General features: G+C 42.1%; 1 protein-coding gene and 1 pseudogene across 4 annotated transcripts in view; one reads left to right on the top strand and one right to left on the bottom strand.

Annotated features, from left to right (window-relative positions):
* LOC144308152 (uncharacterized) overlaps positions 1–17,999 on the bottom strand; it is a 55,911-nt gene extending 37,912 nt beyond the window's left edge. Inside the window, exons 1-4 of one of the 4 annotated variants that reach the window (XR_013374772.1) lie at positions 17,659–17,999; positions 10,218–10,252; positions 7,518–7,627; positions 2,514–2,569 (exon numbers count right to left, since the gene is read on the bottom strand). Coding sequence is in view for 1 of the 4 variants with exons in the window: in XM_077888386.1 (XP_077744512.1) it covers positions 10,218–10,252; positions 17,659–17,662 (39 nt within the window). In the remaining 3 variants the exon portion in view is untranslated. Of the gene's footprint in view, positions 1–2,512; positions 2,570–3,314; positions 3,417–7,517; positions 7,628–10,217; positions 10,253–17,658 lie in introns of those variants that run through there. The other 3 variants (XR_013374771.1, XR_013374770.1, XM_077888386.1) reach the window with 3 other exon arrangements.
* Positions 12,341–12,440, top strand: LOC144309277 (U6 spliceosomal RNA; annotated as a pseudogene).
* Positions 18,000–18,236: the final 237 nt, after the last annotated feature.

Below are 18,236 nucleotides of genomic sequence, written 5' to 3'. Positions count from 1 at the left end.
AGCTCTTCCCACCCAGCTACTTACAGAGTGCTGAATCCCATTGACAGGATCCAGGCCTGCTTGAGTAGCTCCGGAGAGAAACAGGCGTCTGCATATCAGACTGTCGGTGCTCTACCCATATTCCCTTGACATTCACTCTTCACCCATGGATTCCAGTGACTCTGTGCCAGGGAGCATTTTTTTTGTTGGAGCACATTGGGCTTATAGACAGGGCAAGCCCTGAGTGCTGGCTAGTTAGTGTTTCTGGAAGCAGTTCTAAATCAACAGTGGTTGGGGAATTGGTGAAGGAATCCTCCACCTTCCTGGTCCCTTGTGGGTAAAAGTCTGAGGCGTGTCTCCTCTATCTTTCAGAGCTTCCCAGTGGGATTGACCTCCAGTGACCCACACTACAAACTGGCTTGCTAACACACCCGTGACTGTCTTCATTTCTCTTCCTGTTTCCCCTCTCCTCAACCAGTGTTTCTGGAGATCACCTCTCACAGAAGCAATTTGCACTTGAATCCTTGTCTGCTTCTGGAAGGATCCCAAACTAAGATAATTCCTAGTTCTGCAAGTTAGGTGAGGTCTTTCCCACTTGTCTCTTCAATGATTTTATACATCTGCCAAGTGGTTGGGACCTGAGATCTCTTTTCCTTCCTTTCTTAGCACACATTGCTCCCAGATCTTCCTTCTTCTTGAAGCAAAGTTCAGAGGTATTGTTCCCCCTGCTCTAAATCCTTTACTATTACCCCATTCTCTAAGTAGTAACAAAAGTCCACACCCCACTCATAATCCGGCCCATACCCCTCCCGAGGCTTTGACCCACAAACCCTTGAATGTGTAGGGTGCTCTGCTGACCTATCCTGCTCTCAGTGGCTAAATATTTGTAGAATCAGAAAACATAAAGGAAGGTGAGAAAAGTCGGCTGGGTATTATACTTCTTTTTTTAATAAATGTATTTTTTATTGGTGTTCAATTTGCCAACATACAGAATAACACCCAGTGCTCATCCCATCAAGTGCCCCCCTCAGTGCCCGCCAACCAGTCACCCCCACCCCCCACCCTCCTCCCCTTCCACCACCCCTAGTTCGTTTCCCAGAGTTAGGAGTCTTCCATGTTCTGTCTCCCTTTCTGATATTTCCTACCCATTTCTTCTCCCTTCCCCTCTATTCCCTTTCACTATTATTTATATTCCCCAAGTAAATGAGACCATATAATGTTTGTCCTTCTCCGATTGACTTATTTCACTCAGCATAATACCCTCCAGTTCCATCCACGTCAAATTTGTCGTTTCTAATAGCTGAGTAATATTCCATTGTATACATAGACCACATCTTCTTTATCCATTCATCTTTCGATGGACACCGAGGCTCCTTCCACAGTTTGGCTATTGTGGACATTGCTGCTAGAAACATCGGGGTGCAGGTGTCCCAGGCGTTTCACTGCATCTGTATCTTTGGGGTAAATCCCCAGCAGTGCAGTTGCTGGGTCGTAGGGCAGGTCTATTTTTAACTCTTTGAGGAACCTCCACACAGTTTTCCAGAGTGGCTGCACCAGTTCCCATTCCCACCAACAGTGCAAGAGGGTTCCCCTTTCTCCACATCCTCTCCAACATTTGTGGTTTCCTGCTTTGTTAATTTTCCCCATTCTCACCGGTGTGAGGTGGTATCTCATTGTGGTTTTGATTTGTATTTCCCTGATGGCAAGTGATGCGGAGCATTTTCTCATGTGCTTGTTGGCCATGTCTATGTCTTCCTCTGTGATATTTCTGTTCATGTCTTTTGCCCATTTCATGATTGGATTGTTTGTTTCTTTGCTGTTGAGTTTAATAAGTTCTTTATAGATCTTGGAAACTGGGTATTATACTTCTATCTTTGTCCCACTTAAGAGAAGTTCAAAGTACTTTTTTGCACTTACACATTTTCTGTAAATAGATTAGAAACAGCTTTCCCTTGCCTCCCCCAGTTCTCTCTTTCCTGAGATAGGGCTCTTATCAGTTCAGTTAGAACAAAACTCCACGTGCATGTCCTACTGTAGTTTCTTTCTTTTTCTTTCTTTCCTTTTTTCAAGTAGGCTGTACACTCAACCTGGGATCAAGAGTTGCATGCTCCACTGAGTGAGCCAACCAGGAGCCCCCTACTGTAGTTTCTTTTTTTTTAAGATTTCATTTATTTATTCATGAGAGATACACAGAGAGAGAGGCAGAGACACGGGCAGAGGGAGAAGCAGGCTCCATGCAGGGAGCCCAATATGGGACTCGATCCCAGGACTCTGGGATCACGCCCTGAGCTGAAGGCAGATGCTCAATCGCTGAGCCACCCGGGTGTCCCATCCTACTGCAGTTTCTTATACTGGAATTAACTTTAATTCCAGTAAAATTAAACCACTGATTTTCTGATTGCTTTTCTGTTTTGTTGAAGTCACAATAGGTACTGTAATGATAAACATTTCACAAATGCAGACAGAGGGAGGAAGTGTGTATGTTGGACTGAGCAAAATAACCGGCCTCAGTCATAGCTTGGCTCTGCCCATAAGCACTTGGGCAATCTTGAACAAATCATGGAACTTCTCTGAACTTCAGCTTCCTTATCTGTAAAACCAGAAAGTTGTACCTGAGATCCATTCAAGAGCTAAGATGCTACTAACAAGCCACCAGGATTTGAGGTTTTAGTTGTTGGGGATGAATAGGTTGGTAGGTAGATTCAAAGGCTCAGAGGCTACTCTAAATTTGTTCATGCATCTCATAGTTTTAGTTTAGTCAGTCCAAAAATTCACCTAATTTTTGAAGTCCTTAAAAATGATCAATGAGTGTTACTCATCAGGACATGAACTAAAGTCAGCTACGGTCTTTGCTTCCCCCAGAAACTCCTGTCTCTTCCCTTCTGCCAGTACCTTCCTGACCTTCAGGCTGGATGACTATAACATGCTTAACTTGGTCCTGGCTTTTTTTTTGAGATAAATAAATATTAATGTGAAACAAAAACCACACACGTAATAATGTTGGGATTAATGAGGTGCTGAATTGTGTTCTTACTTTGCTATTGTTGGCAAGTGTGGAATTCAGCTGAATTCAAAACTGTGGAACCATTTATAAAACAGAAACATTAGTCCAAAGTTTTGCATCCACCATGTGGCTTCTTATTCTACCAAGGTGGAGTAGCAGGCCCCCCCCGCCCCACACACACACACACACACATCTGGGAGGCAGGGCAGGCAGTGCAGGTGTGGTGTGGTCTGGGGGCTCTGGGTAAGCCCCACTTCCAGCCTCCATGTCTGGTCAGTCACAAAGGAGAGCAGAGGAGAGGAGAGGAAAGGAGAGGATTGTTCTCACTTACCTAACTCTTGTGAAGGTGGCTGGGAAGGGTTGTCCATTAGACCATTGTTGGCCATTAAATTCTAAACTCTCATTGTGTTCCAAGATTGGTCTCTAAGCAGAGCTGAAAGGGGATCTGAATTAAGCCTCATATGTGCAGTTTCTCACAAATTCCAATAGTCTTTGGGAAGATGTTATTAGTCCCATTAGACATACGAGGAAACCACGTCTCAGAAAAGTGAATGATCCACCAAGGTCACAATTCAGAGTTTAAACCAAGGCTTCTGGCTGTAACTGCAGCTGTCAGATCCTACCCTTAGAAACACAGGAATGCGGGACGCCTGGGTGGCTCAATCAGTTAAGCGTCCGCCTTCGGCTCAGGTCATGATCCCAGGGTCTTGGGATTGAGCTCTGCATGAGGTGTGTGTGTGTGTGTGGGGGCGGGTCCCTGCTCAGTAGGAAGCCTGCTTCTCCCTCTCCCTCTGCCTGCTACTCTGCCTACTTGTGCATGTGTGCTCTCTGTCAAATAAATAAATAAAATCTTTAAAAAAAAGAAGGAAACAGAGGAATGTGTTCCCACATGTGCCTTTTCTTCTGTCCTCTGTGGCAGGTGGGAGTGAAAGTTGGAACCACCTTTGTGGAAGGCAATTTGCATTATGTATCAAGACCCTTTAAAATGTTTATACCTTTTGGGGTGGCTGGGTGGCTCAGTCAGTTAAGCATCTGACTTGATTTCAGCTCAGGTCATGATCTCAGGTCATGAGATTGAGCCTCAGGTTGGACTCTGAGCTGGGCCTGAGTGGGATGTGCTTAAGATTCTCTCTCTCCCTCTCCCTCTGCCCTTACTGCCCTACCCCTACTCACGTGCACACTCGCGCTCTCTCTAAAAAAAAAAAAAAAAAGTTTATACCTTTGGACTGTGTAATTCCTCTGTTTTGAATCTTCCTGAAAGAAATTACCTGAGATGTGGATGATTGCCAGAGATAATGCAAAAAGGTGCTATTACAGTATTATTTATAATCATGAAATGCTCTAAACTCCCCTTCTAGGAAAACAGCTAAATCACTGCAGCAGGGGCCCCAGTTAGGCCAGAACAGAGATGCAAATATGTTTGCTGTTCCCTCCTTTGAGTATAGGTCTGAATTAACTCATACACATGGCCACTGGAGCAGAAAAAGCATTAACTGAAGCCCACAGTTGGAGTTTAGATTATACTCCAGTAAAAAAAAAAAAAAAAAAAAAAAAAAAAAAAAAGATTATACTCCAGTATAGTAGATATACTTCCGGTAGGGAAGAAGAGGATGCCAACAAAAGCCAGCATGTAGGAAAAGACCACAGCGCCCCTGAAAAATAATTGATCCTGGAGAAGAAAGAATTTGGTGTGATAAAGTGGTTTTAGCAACACAGCTTGAGAGTTCAAGAGAAGTGGAACAAGCTTTCTCCTCCCCAACATTCTCCACCATGGCTTATCAACCCCCAGCTTTGGACCTTCTCTTGGGCTCTTGTCCTGATGATCAGCTTGGCCTTTTGACATATCACTAATCTACCCTTGGCTTGCTTTTGGACTACCTTCTCAGTTTAAGTCTCACCCTGGCCTGCTGTCTCTCTCCTTCTATTGGATACACACAAAGAAATATCTAGAAGCCATGAAATTAATGCTTGGGAAGAGTTTTAAGTGGAATAGGAATAATCTTAAGTAATGAAGGATGAAAAAAAATCCATGTATATACAAGATGATTTTCATTATAAAAATGCCTTCAAGGGTAGCCCAGGTGGCTCAGCAGTTTAGTGCCGCCTTCGGCCCAGGGTGTGGTCCTGGAGACCCGGGATCGAGTCCCACGTCGGGCTCCCTGCATGGAGCCTGCTTCTCCCTCTGCCCCTCTCTCTTTCTCTCTCTCTCTCTGTGTATGTCTCATGAATAAATAAATAAAATCTTTAAAAAATGCCTTCAAGATATTAGAAAGAAATATGTTAAAGCCTTAAAGCAGGGTTATGAATGACCTATGTTTTGTTTTTATTTAACTTTTCATTTTCCATAAACATGAAGGTATTATTTTATACTTACAAAAGGGAGGTATTTAAAATGTGCTCTTTTTCTTCCTCCTAAAAGGCAGGCAATGCACAAATCTATTAAATGTGGGTTGAAAAATAAATGGAATTGGCCTGGAAGTCTCTGAAGCAGCCCATCTGGTTTAGCTGTATTGGATGAGAACCAGTTGACTGCTTAATTTGGCATCAGCTTGGGCCACTGGTGCTTTTACGCTTCCTCAGGGAGAGAATTGAGCTGTTCTGTATCTGGAAAACTGAGATGGTACCATTCTGATATAGGTGGTCCAAGGGGAATAGTTTTGTATGATGTGGCAAATTAATGTTTGCAAAGAAAATGCTGTTCTGTTCTTCAAATGTTCTCAAAAATAGCTTATTGAGACTAGACAGGCTCCCTGTCCAATTGCAAAAGAACTTTCAGTTCTCACTTGAATCAAACGTTGATCAATAAGCCAAGTGCAACTGAAGATTTAGTTAGATATGAATATAAGCAAGCACATACATTTATAGTCTAAATTCAGAATTTACCACTTGAACCTAACCAACTCCTTTTCACTATATAACAATAATTTGTTTTAACATATTTATGCTCTCATTTCTTCTTTAGTCTAAGAACCATTAGCACTCATGTATTAAGTTTTATATTGTTGCTTTGCACAAAGTCAAAATAATGCATAATTTTTCCTTCAACTATTATTGCAATCATAGTTTTAATTTTATCCACTTCTTCTTCTCTGTCTAAACATAAAGATACACCATGTATCACAGGTACTTGTTAAATATATAAGAACCAAAGGATTTGGGGCACTCCAATCAGCATCTCTAGTTTTATGGTATGATTTCTCCTCCCTGAATTTTTGCTTCCCTTCACCTCCCAATCCCCAAGTTGTTTCATTTGCTGTAGCTTGAATAGCTAACTAAGAAAAGTGATTTTTGTCTTCCTTGGCACTGCCTGTGGAGGTGGCAGCCATCTCCTATTCAGCATCATGGCTGCCCTCAGACCTCTGGCGAAGCCCCAGATCATTAAAAAAAAGGACCAAGAAGTTCTTCTGGCCCCAGTAAGACCAATGTGTCAAAATTAAGTGCAACTGGTGGAAACCCAGAGGCATTGACAAGGGGGTGTGCAGGAGAGTCAAGGGCCAGATCTTGATGTCAGATCTTGATGCCCAACAGTGGTTATGGGAGTGACAAGAAAACAAAGCCTGTGCTGCCAGTGGCTTCTGGAAGTTTCTAGTTCACAAGATAAGGAGCATGAAGTGCTGCTGGTGGCAACAAATCCCACTGTGCAGAGATTGCTCATAGTGTCTCCTCCAAGAAGCAAAAAAGCCATTGTGGAAAGAGCAGCGCAACTGGCCACCAGAGTCACCAATCCCAATGCCAGGTGCACGGTGAAGAAAATGAAAAGATGGCTCATGTGCATGTCATATTTTTGTTAATAAAATCATAAAACTACCCCCCAAAAAGCAGTTTTAAAAAAAAGTCTCATAGGCTCCTTACTCCAGCACATAAATACTTTCATGCCTCTATCATGTTAAAACAACACTACAACAAAAAACTTCCAGGTTAAAATGAGACCTGATATTGATAAGCTAAGGATAAGTAGTACACTGCTCTCAACCTCCAAGGGTAGGAAAGGAGAGGGGCCCCAAAACTCTGAGTGCCACCAGCAAGAGCCACCCTCCTTCTCTGACACTCACAGCCTCACCATTACACTCTGCCTTGAAGACCACTGAGGCTCACCCCCCCTCCCCTCTCTCTGTTCACTGAATTGTGTCCTCCCAAAATTCATGTTAGAGTCCCAACCACTGGTACCTCAGAATGTAACCATATTAAACTGTGTTTAAGGTTTTTAAGGAGGTGATTCAGTTTAAATGATGCCATTAGAGTGGGGCCCTACTCCCACAAGACTGGTATCATTCATTATAAGAGGAAGAGGTACCAGACGGGCAACTCTGAATGGGCAGCAAGATGGCAGTCATCTGCAAGCCAAGGAGAGAGGCTTTGGCAGAAAATAACCCTGTTGGCACCTTGATCTTGGACTTTCAGCCTCCAGAACTGTGAGAAAATAAATTCCTATTGTTTAAGTCCCCCAGTCTGTGGCACTTTGTTATGGCAGCCAGAGAGGACTGATACAACCCCCATCGTTGTTTGTGTCTGAAGCCCAGCACTCCCACATCACCTCTCTTCACTCCAACTCTCAAACCACATGGCTCCATACAGCTTCTCATCCAGTGTTTCCAGGCGGCATGTTGGAACTCGGTAGTGGATTATGAAGTCAATTTCATGAATCTCAACCAGCATGTGAAAGATTAAATAGAATAAAACAGAAGAGAATAAAATATGGCAGAACAGCACAGAAGAGGATAGAATGAAATAGGAAATATCTGAATGTACTCCATGTAGCAAAGGCAAGTATTGCTCTTGTGAAATCTTTATTTCCATTATATATGTATATATGTGCATCCTAAGTCTGTGTTTCATTCTGTGGGTCATGGTAAAAATAAATGTGGAAGCAACTGACCTAATGTGACCCCATATTCTGTCTCTTCCCAAATTCCAATTCTCTTTCATTCTGGTCTATCATCAGCAGAATCCCCCCTGCACTTAGCCTCCTCCAAATGTTCTGGTCAATCTGCTCAAACCAAAACTAAAAAACAAAATCTCACAAGCATAATATAACTGAGGCAATGATAGATGTTATGCTCTAAGCAGGAAAACTTTTTTTTTTTAAGATTTTATGTATTTATCCATGAGAGACACACACAGAAAGAGGCAGAGATACAGGCAGAGGAGAAGCAGGCTCCATGCAGGGAGCCCGACACGGGACTCAATTCCAGGTCTCCAGGATCACACCCTGGGCTGAAGGCAGGCGCTCAACAGCTGAGCCACCCAGGCGTCCCTAAGCAGGAAAACTTTTACTTAATTTTGACCCTCATTGGATTGATGTAGAATAACTCTGCATTTATTTTTGAAGGAAAGAACAAAATAAAACTATGTATGAAAGGCTAGAAATTTAGTACAGAAAATTATATCTAATGTTAAAGTGCAAATTTCATAATCGTAATTTTTCACTGAATTTCTTCCTTCTAAAACGTCATTAATGGCAAGATGAACCATTAATTTAATGATGGCTTTCCTTTTTTTTTAAGATTTTTTTTTATTTATTTGAGAGACACAGAGAGAGTGAGAGAGAGAGAGAGAGAAAGCACAAGCGATGTGAGGGGCATCAGTAAAAGCAGACTCCCACTGAGTAGGGAGCCCGATGTGGGGACTCGCTCCCAGAACTTCAGGGATCATGACCTGAGCCTAAGGCAGACACCCAACCAACTGAGCCACCCAGGTGCCCCACAATGGCTTTTCAAGAAAAAAAGAAACTCTATAGAGTTGAACTGTCCAATATGGTAGCCAATAGCCATATGTGGCTACTTAAATTTCAATGAATTAAAATTTATTTTTTTAAAGATTTTATTTATTTATTCATGAGAGGCAGTGACATAGGCAGAGGAAGAAGCAGGTTCCTCCCAGGGAACCTGATGCAGAACTCCATCCCGGAACCCCTGCCCGAGCCAAAGACAGATAGATGCTCAACCAGTGAGCCAGCCAGTTGTCCCTGAATTAAAATTTAAAATCCAGTTCTTTAGTCTCACTCACTACATATCAAGTGCTTGGGAGCTATATCTTCTATATTACAGGACATTTCCATCATGACACAAAGTTCTAGTGGACAGCACCACTATAGAGTTTTGATGAGTAAGGGGTAGGATGGGAAGAAGGCTTGAGGGCAGCTGTGGTTTGGGAAAACACTGGAGAGCAAGTTGTTTTGGAGGAACTGGATTTTTTAAAAATGTTTTTAAAATTTATTAGAGAGAGAGAGAGAAAACATGAGTGGGGTAAGGGGCAGAGGGAGAAGCAGACTCCCCACTGAACAGGGAGCATGCTGCAGGACAGGATCCCAGGACTCTGGGATCATGACCTGATCCTAAGGTAGATGCTTAACCAACTGCACCACCAAGATAGCCCAAAGAAATGGATTTTAACATGTGGTGGGTATGGATTATCATCGGATCTTTACTTATTTTAAGGGAAGGAAGTAATTATCAGAACTGCATAAAAATGGAGCTCTACAACAACAGATGTATCAATACAAAACAGCAAGTATAATGATTTTTATTAGGAGCTTGCTATCATCAAGCACCATGCTAAGTGCTTCACAGAATATCCGTGATTACAACCTAGAAAGTAAGACTTAGCCATTTTCACAGATGAGAAAATTGAGGGTCACAGATTAACTTCTTCAAGAGTGGACCAAGGAAGTGGCAGAACAAGGATTTTTTTAAAGATTTTATTTATTCACAAGAGACACACAGAGAGAGAGAGAGAGAGAGAGAGAGAGAGAGAGAGGCAGAGACACAGGCAGAGGGAGAAGCAGGCTCCATGCAGGGAGCCCAATGCAGGACTCGATCCCGGGACTCTGGGATCACACCCTGAGCCGAAGGCAGAGGCTCAACCACTGAGCCACCTGGGCATCCCAGAACAAGGATTTGAAGCCAGTTTCTAGCCCTCATTCCCATCCTGTTACACCAGCAGTTCTCAACTGGAGATTGGAGACATAGGGAACATGGGAGGGGGTGTCAAGAGAAGCTGTGGCAGCACTTGGACTGATTGGAAAACCAGACATGCTTCCTACTCTCAGGAAACCCTTTCCTGAAGCCCTTCCTCACCCTCCCGATGCTCTCTCCTACATCCTCTCTGTAGCCATTCAGAGACTACAATTTTCAGTAGAGTAGGGCTGAGGCCAGAGGGGGTAGCACAAAGGCTGTTCTAGACACATAGAACTAGATGTGTGAGTGGGATGTAGAGCCAGGGAATCTGAACTTACCAAAAAGCACTCCAGGTGATTCTCATTTGCATGCTCTAGGAAAGAAAATTGTAACACCATAAAAAAGTTGGCAGCAAACTTGGAAGTCACTTAAATATTTAGTTAAATGAGGGGCACCTGGGTGGCTCAGTGGTTGAGCGTCTTTCTGCCTTTGGCTCAGGTCATGATCCCGGGTCCTGGGATTGAGTCCCACATCGGGCTCCCTGTGAAGCACCTGCTTCTCCCTCTGCCTGTGTCCCTGCGCCTCTCTCTGTGTCTCTCGTGAATAAATAAATTCTTTAAAAAAATTTATTTTTTTAAGGCACAGGGACACAGGCAGAGGGAGAGGCAGTCTCCATGCAGGAAGCTCGATGTGGGACTCGATCCCAGGTCTCCAGGATCAGGCCCTGGGCTGAAGGCTGTGCTAAACCACTGAGCCACCGGGGCTGCCCGAATAAATAAAATTTTAAAAAATATATATATTTAGTTTAATGAAAATAATTGCTGCAAATATGTTTAGTAAATCAAAGCCAAATCTTGAAACTATATAGTAAATATAACATAATAATTGTCTGAGTTTTATGACCCCAGATGACATTAGTAATGACAGGAATTTGTGGGAAGTAAAAGCAAAACAAAACACACAAAAATAAAACTCACTTCATTGTTAAATGGATGACCTAAGAAAGTAATTTTGCTCTTCCTATTGAGCACCAGGGAAATGTAGGTTCAGGGCTACATTTAATGAACTTAAAGGTAATCACTACTAGAATTAAGAACACTTTCCAAATTACCACTAAAGAAAAGAAAACAGAATCACAAAGCAAATGACAAGACAATGTAGAAAATAGCAAAGAAACCTAAAAAGAGGGTATGAAAAAGATTCCAGAAATAAGAACAAACACATCGTTTCTTACACTGATTATAAATGGTTTAAGCTCTGTAATACAAAGATGTTCACGTCGGGCTAAAAATAAACAAAATATGATCATGTGCTGCTTAAACAGGACAACCTAGAACATGACCACCCAGAAAGGTTAAAATTAAAAGGGTGAATCAAGACACGCCAATCAGGGACACCTGGGTGGCTCAGCAGTTAAGCATTTGCCTTCAGCTCAGGGCGTGATCCCAGAGACCCAGGATGAGTCCTGCGTGGGGCTCCCTGCATGGAACCTGCTTCTCCCTCTGCCTATGTCTCTGCCCCTCTCTCTGTGTCTCATGAATAAATAAATAAAATCTTGGAAAAAAAAAAGAAAGACACATCAATCAAAGGTGAACAAAAGAAAGCATCAGCAGTGATATCACTAAACAGAGGACTCAAGATAAATACTCATACTCAAAATGAGTATTTATCAAATACTAGGATGAGGGAGAACTTTACAAGCTTAAAACAATGAAAAATATCTCAAAGATTTTTTATAAGGAAAAAGTTCACCAGATTTCACTACATAAACATTTAAAATGGTTGAATTGCTAAAAGCAACACAGTCAGTTGAAAAGATACATAACTAACAGAAAAATATTTTCCACAGATGTAACATGGAGTTAATATTTTTCATATATAAAAAGTTTATGTATGGGCATCCCTGGGTGGTTCAATGGTTTAGCGCTGCCTTCAGCCCAGGGCATGATCCTGGAGACCCAGGATCAAGTCCCACGTCAGGCTCCTTGCATGGAGCCTGCTTCTCCCTCTGCCTGTGTCTCTGCCTCTCTCTTCTCTGTGTCTCTCATGAAGAAATAAATAAAATCTTTTTAAAAAATTAAAAATAAAATAAAAAGTTTATGCAAATCTCTAAGAAAAATATTAAGATAGGGAATTCAAAAAGAAAGACACTGACTCAGTCAATCTAAATCAAAGAAATTAGACGCTCAATGAGATTACTTGTTTTTCCACATTAACTGTGTTATTTATTTATTTTTAAAGTTTTATTTATTTCAGTAGTCTCCACACCCACTGTGGGGCTTGAACTCACCACCCTGAGATTGAGAGTAGCATGCTCTTATGACTGAGCCAGCCAGGTGCCCCTGGCATTAGTCATTTAAAAAATCCTATCGAGAGCACTGGAGGAAATATAAATTGGGATCTTGTTAACTGGATGTGATTCCAGCACAAGACCTCCTGTACTTTTAATATTCACTCCTGTGCTCGCTTAGGCAGAGCATATACTGAAACTGAAATGATATGGAGATTAGCACGGCTCCTGCACAAAGATGACACAAATCCGTGAGGCATTCCATATTTTTTTTTAAAAGTTCATTCTTTTTAAAACAATAACTCCACCTCTGGGAATCATGCCTATGGACAGAATCAGAGCTGCCCAAGCCAAGATTTATGAACGAAGATTTTTCAGAAAAAAATTCCTATAGTTGGTATAATTTTGAGAGAGCCAGAATATTCAATGATGGTGGAAATTTATTGCATTTCATTTCATTTCATTTCATTTCATTTCATTTCATTTCATTTATTTCATTTCACTTCTTTGAGACAAGGTCTTACTGTTGTCCAAGCTGGAGTGCAGTGGCTATTCACAGGGGCGATCTCACTACTGATCAGCACAGAAGTTTTGACTTGCTCCATTTGGGACTTGGGCTGGTCCCCTGCTCCCTGGGAGGAGGTCACCATATTGATGCCGAACTTAGTGCAGACACCCTATGGGCGTAGTTTACAGCAGCCCAGAGCTCCTGGGCTTGGGATTTCCTCTTGCCTCAGCCTCCTGAGTAGCTGGGACTATAAGGAGTCCCCCATTGTGCTCAGAGATGGTGGAAAATTTTTAGAAAAGTGTGGTATATCCATAAGGCCAAGCATTCTGAATCATCAAAGTTATATTTGAGAAATTATTGTTAAAATAAAGATAATGTATGGTGTAATGTTAAGTTAAAAAAAAAGGTATGTCATACTCTATAAACTGGATACTCAATTGCATATGTGGTATCGCCTCAACTAAATTAATAGTGTTTGCCTTTGAGTAATGGGATTAGAGGCTGTTGGGTTTTTTCTGTTTCAGAATACTTTTCTGTACTTTGCCAACTTTCTACACTGAGCACAGGTTTCTTATATAATCAGAAAAAAATCTGAATAGTCTCTTCAATAAATGGAGTTGGGAAAACTGGATATTCACATGCAAAAATTTATATTGTATGCCTATCTTATACCATACATAAAAATTAATTTAGATGCTTTAAAGACTTAAATGTAAGACCTGAAACCATAGAACTCCTAGAAGAAAACATGGGGGAAAAGCTCCTTGACATTGGCCTTAGCAATGATTTTTTTGGATAGAACACCAAAAGCACAAGCAACAATAACAAAAATAAACAAGTGGGACTACATCAAACTACAAGGCTTCTGCACAACAAAAGAAATAAACAACAAAATGATAAAGCAACTTATGGAACGGGAGAAAATATTTGCAAAACATTATTTGATAAGGGGCCAATATCCAAAATATATAAGGAGGTCATGCAACTCAATCGCATAAAAAAACAAATAATCTGATTTAAAAATGGGCCAAGTACCCAAATAGACATTTTCCCAAAGAAGACATACAAATGGTTCTCAGGTCCATGAGAAAGTGCTCAGCATCACAAACCATCAGGGAAATGCAAATCAAAGCCACAGTGAAATATCAGCTCACACCTGTCAGAATGACTATTATCTAAAAGACCAGAGAGAACAGTGTTTGCAGGATGTGAAGAAGAGGGAAACTTCTTGCAATATTTGTAGGAATATAAATCAGTAGAGTCACTATGGCAAACAATGGAGGATCCTCAAAATAATTAAAATAGAACTACCAGCAATTCCATTTTTGGGTATATATCCAAAGGAAATGAAATCACTATCTCAAAGAGATATCTGCACCCCATGTTTGTGCGAAATTGTTAACAATAACCAAGTAATGGAAACAACCTAGGTGTCCACTGATGGATAATGAATGGATAAAGAAGATACGATATATATATATATATGTATATATATATATATATATATATACACACACACAGATATATATATATATATATATACACACACACACAGATATATATGTATATGTATATAATATTATTCAGCCATAAAAAGGAAGGAAATACTACCATTTCTGACAACATGGATGGACCTTGAGAGCATTATGCTAAATGAAATACATCAGACAGCGAAAGACAAATACTGTATGATTTTACATGTGGAATCTAAAAAAGCTGAAATCATAGAAACAGAGTAGCATGGTGGTTGCCAGGGGCTATGGCGGGTGAGAGAAATGAGAAGATGTTGGTCAAGGGGTATAAATTTCCAGCTATAAGATGAATAAGTTCTGGGGATCTAATCAGAGCCTAGTGACTATAGTTACAATATGTATTATAGGGGCGCCTGGGTGGCTCAGTTGGTTGAGCATCTGCCTTTGGCTCAGGTCATGATTCCCAGGGTTCTGGGATGGAGCTCCACATCAGGCTCCCTGCCCAGCAGAGCCTGTCTTTCCCTCTCCCTCTGCCCCTCCCTACTGCTCCTGTACTCTCTCACTCTCCCACTCTTGCTCACTTTCGCTCCCAAATAAATAAATAAATAATCTTTAAAAAAAGCCAATACTGTATTATATACTTGAGTAAATCTTAAATGTTCACCCCACACACCCACCCACTCCCACACATACCACAAAAGGTAATTCTGAGAGGTGATGGATGTGTTAGCTAACCTTATTGTAATTATTTCACAATATATGCATGTATTAAGTGATCACATTGTACATCTTAAACTCACACAATGTTATGTGTCAATCATATGTCAGCAAACTGGGGAAAAAAGAGAAAAACATGAAAGTACAATAAAACTATCTTTAGATTATAAATCATAAAAAAGGAAAAAATCTGAGTAGAAACAAATTGCTTTCATTCTGCAAAATCTTTAGTTATAGCCCTCTTTTATTAATCATGATTCTTGGCTGCGGAGACTGCCTCTGGCAATCTTGAGCAAAAGTTAATTTGTTAAGGATTTGGGAGACCAAAAGAAGGCTTGGAAAAGCCTGGTTAGCACTGAGTGGTCCCTCATCAGTCTTCAAATTTTTCTATCACTCAGGTTTCAAAGTCCCAGGTGAGGGCATCCCATGATCTAGCCTAGGTCACAGTCTCCATCAGGGTGAGGGAGCTGGCCTGTTAATTTCCACTGGGGCAGGCAGACACCAGCTCTCCCCAAGACAAGGCAGAGTGGGAGAAAGGTCAGCCCCTAAACTACTAGGGTACTGTTGGGAAGGGGGATGAAATCATATTGAACTGAAATGTGATGTCATGACTATGCATCTTCTTTGGTAACTTTGCTTCCGGCATGCCTTCTTCACCATTCCTCTCCTATTCATTCCTTATCTCCCTGAAATGAGGCATCTGCTGCTCTATTCCTTTGCAATCTCTTCACCCAAATCACCAATTGAACGGGACTGTCGGAGCCAGTGGATGTTTCTCAGGCCTTATCTTCTAGATATCTTAGTTTGGGTTCCCCTTGAAGCAGAACCAGAGACAAGAATTCAAGCGTAAGTTTATTTGGGAGGTGAGCCCAGGAAATAGAGGCAAAGGAGTGAAGAAGTGAAAACCTAAGGGAAGGAAGTCACCAGAGTGTGCGTTATCACACAAGTTAGTGCTATGGGCAACCAGAGCTTAATCCTGCTCTGGGGAACTCTGGGAAATGGCATAGGACATGCATCTCAGAGTTATGTCACCTAAGGGGCAAGGGAGCTGGGGTAGCTATATACCAACTTCTGTCAAATTGTTGGTGGAAAGCTGCTTGAGGGGGAACGATGCACCTTAATTTCCCGGCACTCCCAGCCTACCGTCCATGAGCAAAGCAGACTTAGGAAGCCAGAGAAAGTCCAGAAGCAAAGAGACGCAGGGTCGGGCAGTTGGAAGTTCTGCTGCGGGACTTGATCCCGTGACCACAGGATCACGCCCTGAGCCAAAGGCAGATGCTCAACCGCTGAGCCACTCAGGTGTCCCAACTTGTGACTCTTTTTGGAATTCTTCCTTCCCTTGGATACTGGAACATACCACCCCACTTGTTTCCTGTCCTCTTCTCTTGCCACTTCCCATTCTTCTTCTCGTCTTTTTCCTATACTTAGATATTGGTGATCTGTCTTCTCATCCCACACAATCTTCTCATCAACCTCAACACATGCCGGCCACAAATCCCATCTACAGATGGACTAATCTGGATTGATATTGCTAGTCCTGCTCTTTTTGGTGGATTCTAGACCCAACAGCTTAATGAATGTCTCCACTTGGTCTCCTGAGCACCTTAACCCAACAGGTCCAAAACTTACCTCTCCAAACCTTATCTTCTCTCTAAATTCCTCTCCTCCCTGAGTGTTCTCTCTCAAAATGGCGTATTATCCATCTGGGTTGCCAAGCCAGAGATCTAGGATCATCCTTCCTTCATTCTCCTTCTCCTCACCTCTGATGCCTAATCGGTCACAAAGTCTTTACAAACCTAACTTCTTCTTTTTTTTAAAAGATTTTATTTATTTATGAGAGACATAGAGAGAGGCAGAGGGAGAAGCAGGTTCCCTATGGGGAGCCTGATGTGGGACTCGATCCCAGGGCCCTGGGATCACGACCTGAGCTCAACCACTGAGCCACCCAGGTGCCCCACAATCCTAACTTCTAATCTCTTTCCTACCCTCTCCACCTTTAGGGCAAACTACCTTCATGCATTGTGCTTGACAAAGCAAGGTATAGAAGGGACTCCTGGATTTTCCCTTAACCTTCCATTTGCTCCTTTTGGGCTCATTCCAATTCCTGAGACTTTGTGGACTTTGTTCGTGTCCCTCTGGCTTAGAAAAACCTCAGCTTCCCTGGCTCACTTCAAAGTGTTTGGTGCAACCTTAGAGTTGGACTTAACCCCAGGATCTTCCCATTCTTGGTAGGATTCTGATTCAGTTAGGATCCAGTTCAGTAATGAATTACTGAAATAAGAAACAACTGGGGCTTACAAGCTTGAAGTGTTTTTCCTTTCTTATATTAAAAGAATATCTCTAAAGGAGATCAGGGCTAGTGTGCCTCCCACCCACGGGTCTTAGTTTCTGCTTCTGAGGGGACCCACATTAAGACAAAGGGGTAAAGATTCACTTTGGGGCATTTGATTCAAAATAATAATTCCCCTGAGCACAGTTCTTTAACAACTTGGTTAATTTTCAGGCATACATAAAGAAGCCCTGGGAAGGTTTTCAACAAATTACTTCTGCATGTGGAACTATTACACCACACAGCCATGTAGCAGACTAGAAGATTCCTTCTGAGGGGGATCAGAGGCTTTTCCTTTTGGGGTTCCCAGGGACACTCCTGTCCACGATCCCACCTACCACCACCGCGCTCTAACTTCTCAGCATCTTCCCCTCAGGCCTACTCATTCTGGAGCCCAGAAACCAGCCTTCTGGCTTCCCCCAGGATTTATCCCCCCTAGTCTCAGCCCAGGTCTAAAACTCACCCATTTTCCGAGGAAGGTGTCACTGAGCTGTCAGTCCCCAGAGCTGATTGCTGAAACACCTGAGGTGTTAAGTGCTTATAATAGCTTGCTGAGTTAATCCCTCCCAGGAGATATTTACATCTTAATGGGAACAATCTGGAACCAGTGTTTTTTTCTCCACTTGGCTCTCAAAGACAATGGTGATTATCTGAACTGGCATGCAAGGGTAGATAGATGAGACTCTTCAGGACTGTAGGTTACCAGCCGGGAATTCTGGCCTGAGAGCCTCTTCCCCCTACTCCCACCTTAGGTCCTGCTGGCTGCTCCCAGAGCTAAGGGGTCTTTATTCAGCCACACCTGTCATCCACACTGGCACAGTGGTATGGGTAGAGAAACCACCTTACACCCTTGAGGAAGGGATTACCCAGTGGACCAAGGCAAGATTGAAAACCAGTGCCTAAAAACAGAAAAAATTGCTTTTTTATTGGGAAATTTCCAAAACCACATACAAGTGGAGACTACAAGTGATCGTTTTGGACTTAACCCAGATTCAACAACCAATACCTTGCTATTCTTGTTCTATCAGGTACTTCACATCC

The sequence above is a fragment of the Canis aureus genome, chromosome X (genome assembly GCF_053574225.1).
Source record: "Canis aureus isolate CA01 chromosome X, VMU_Caureus_v.1.0, whole genome shotgun sequence".
NCBI lineage: Eukaryota > Metazoa > Chordata > Mammalia > Carnivora > Canidae > Canis > Canis aureus.
Note: the sequence above shows the minus strand (reverse complement) of the source record. Positions and strands in the feature narration are given on the sequence as shown.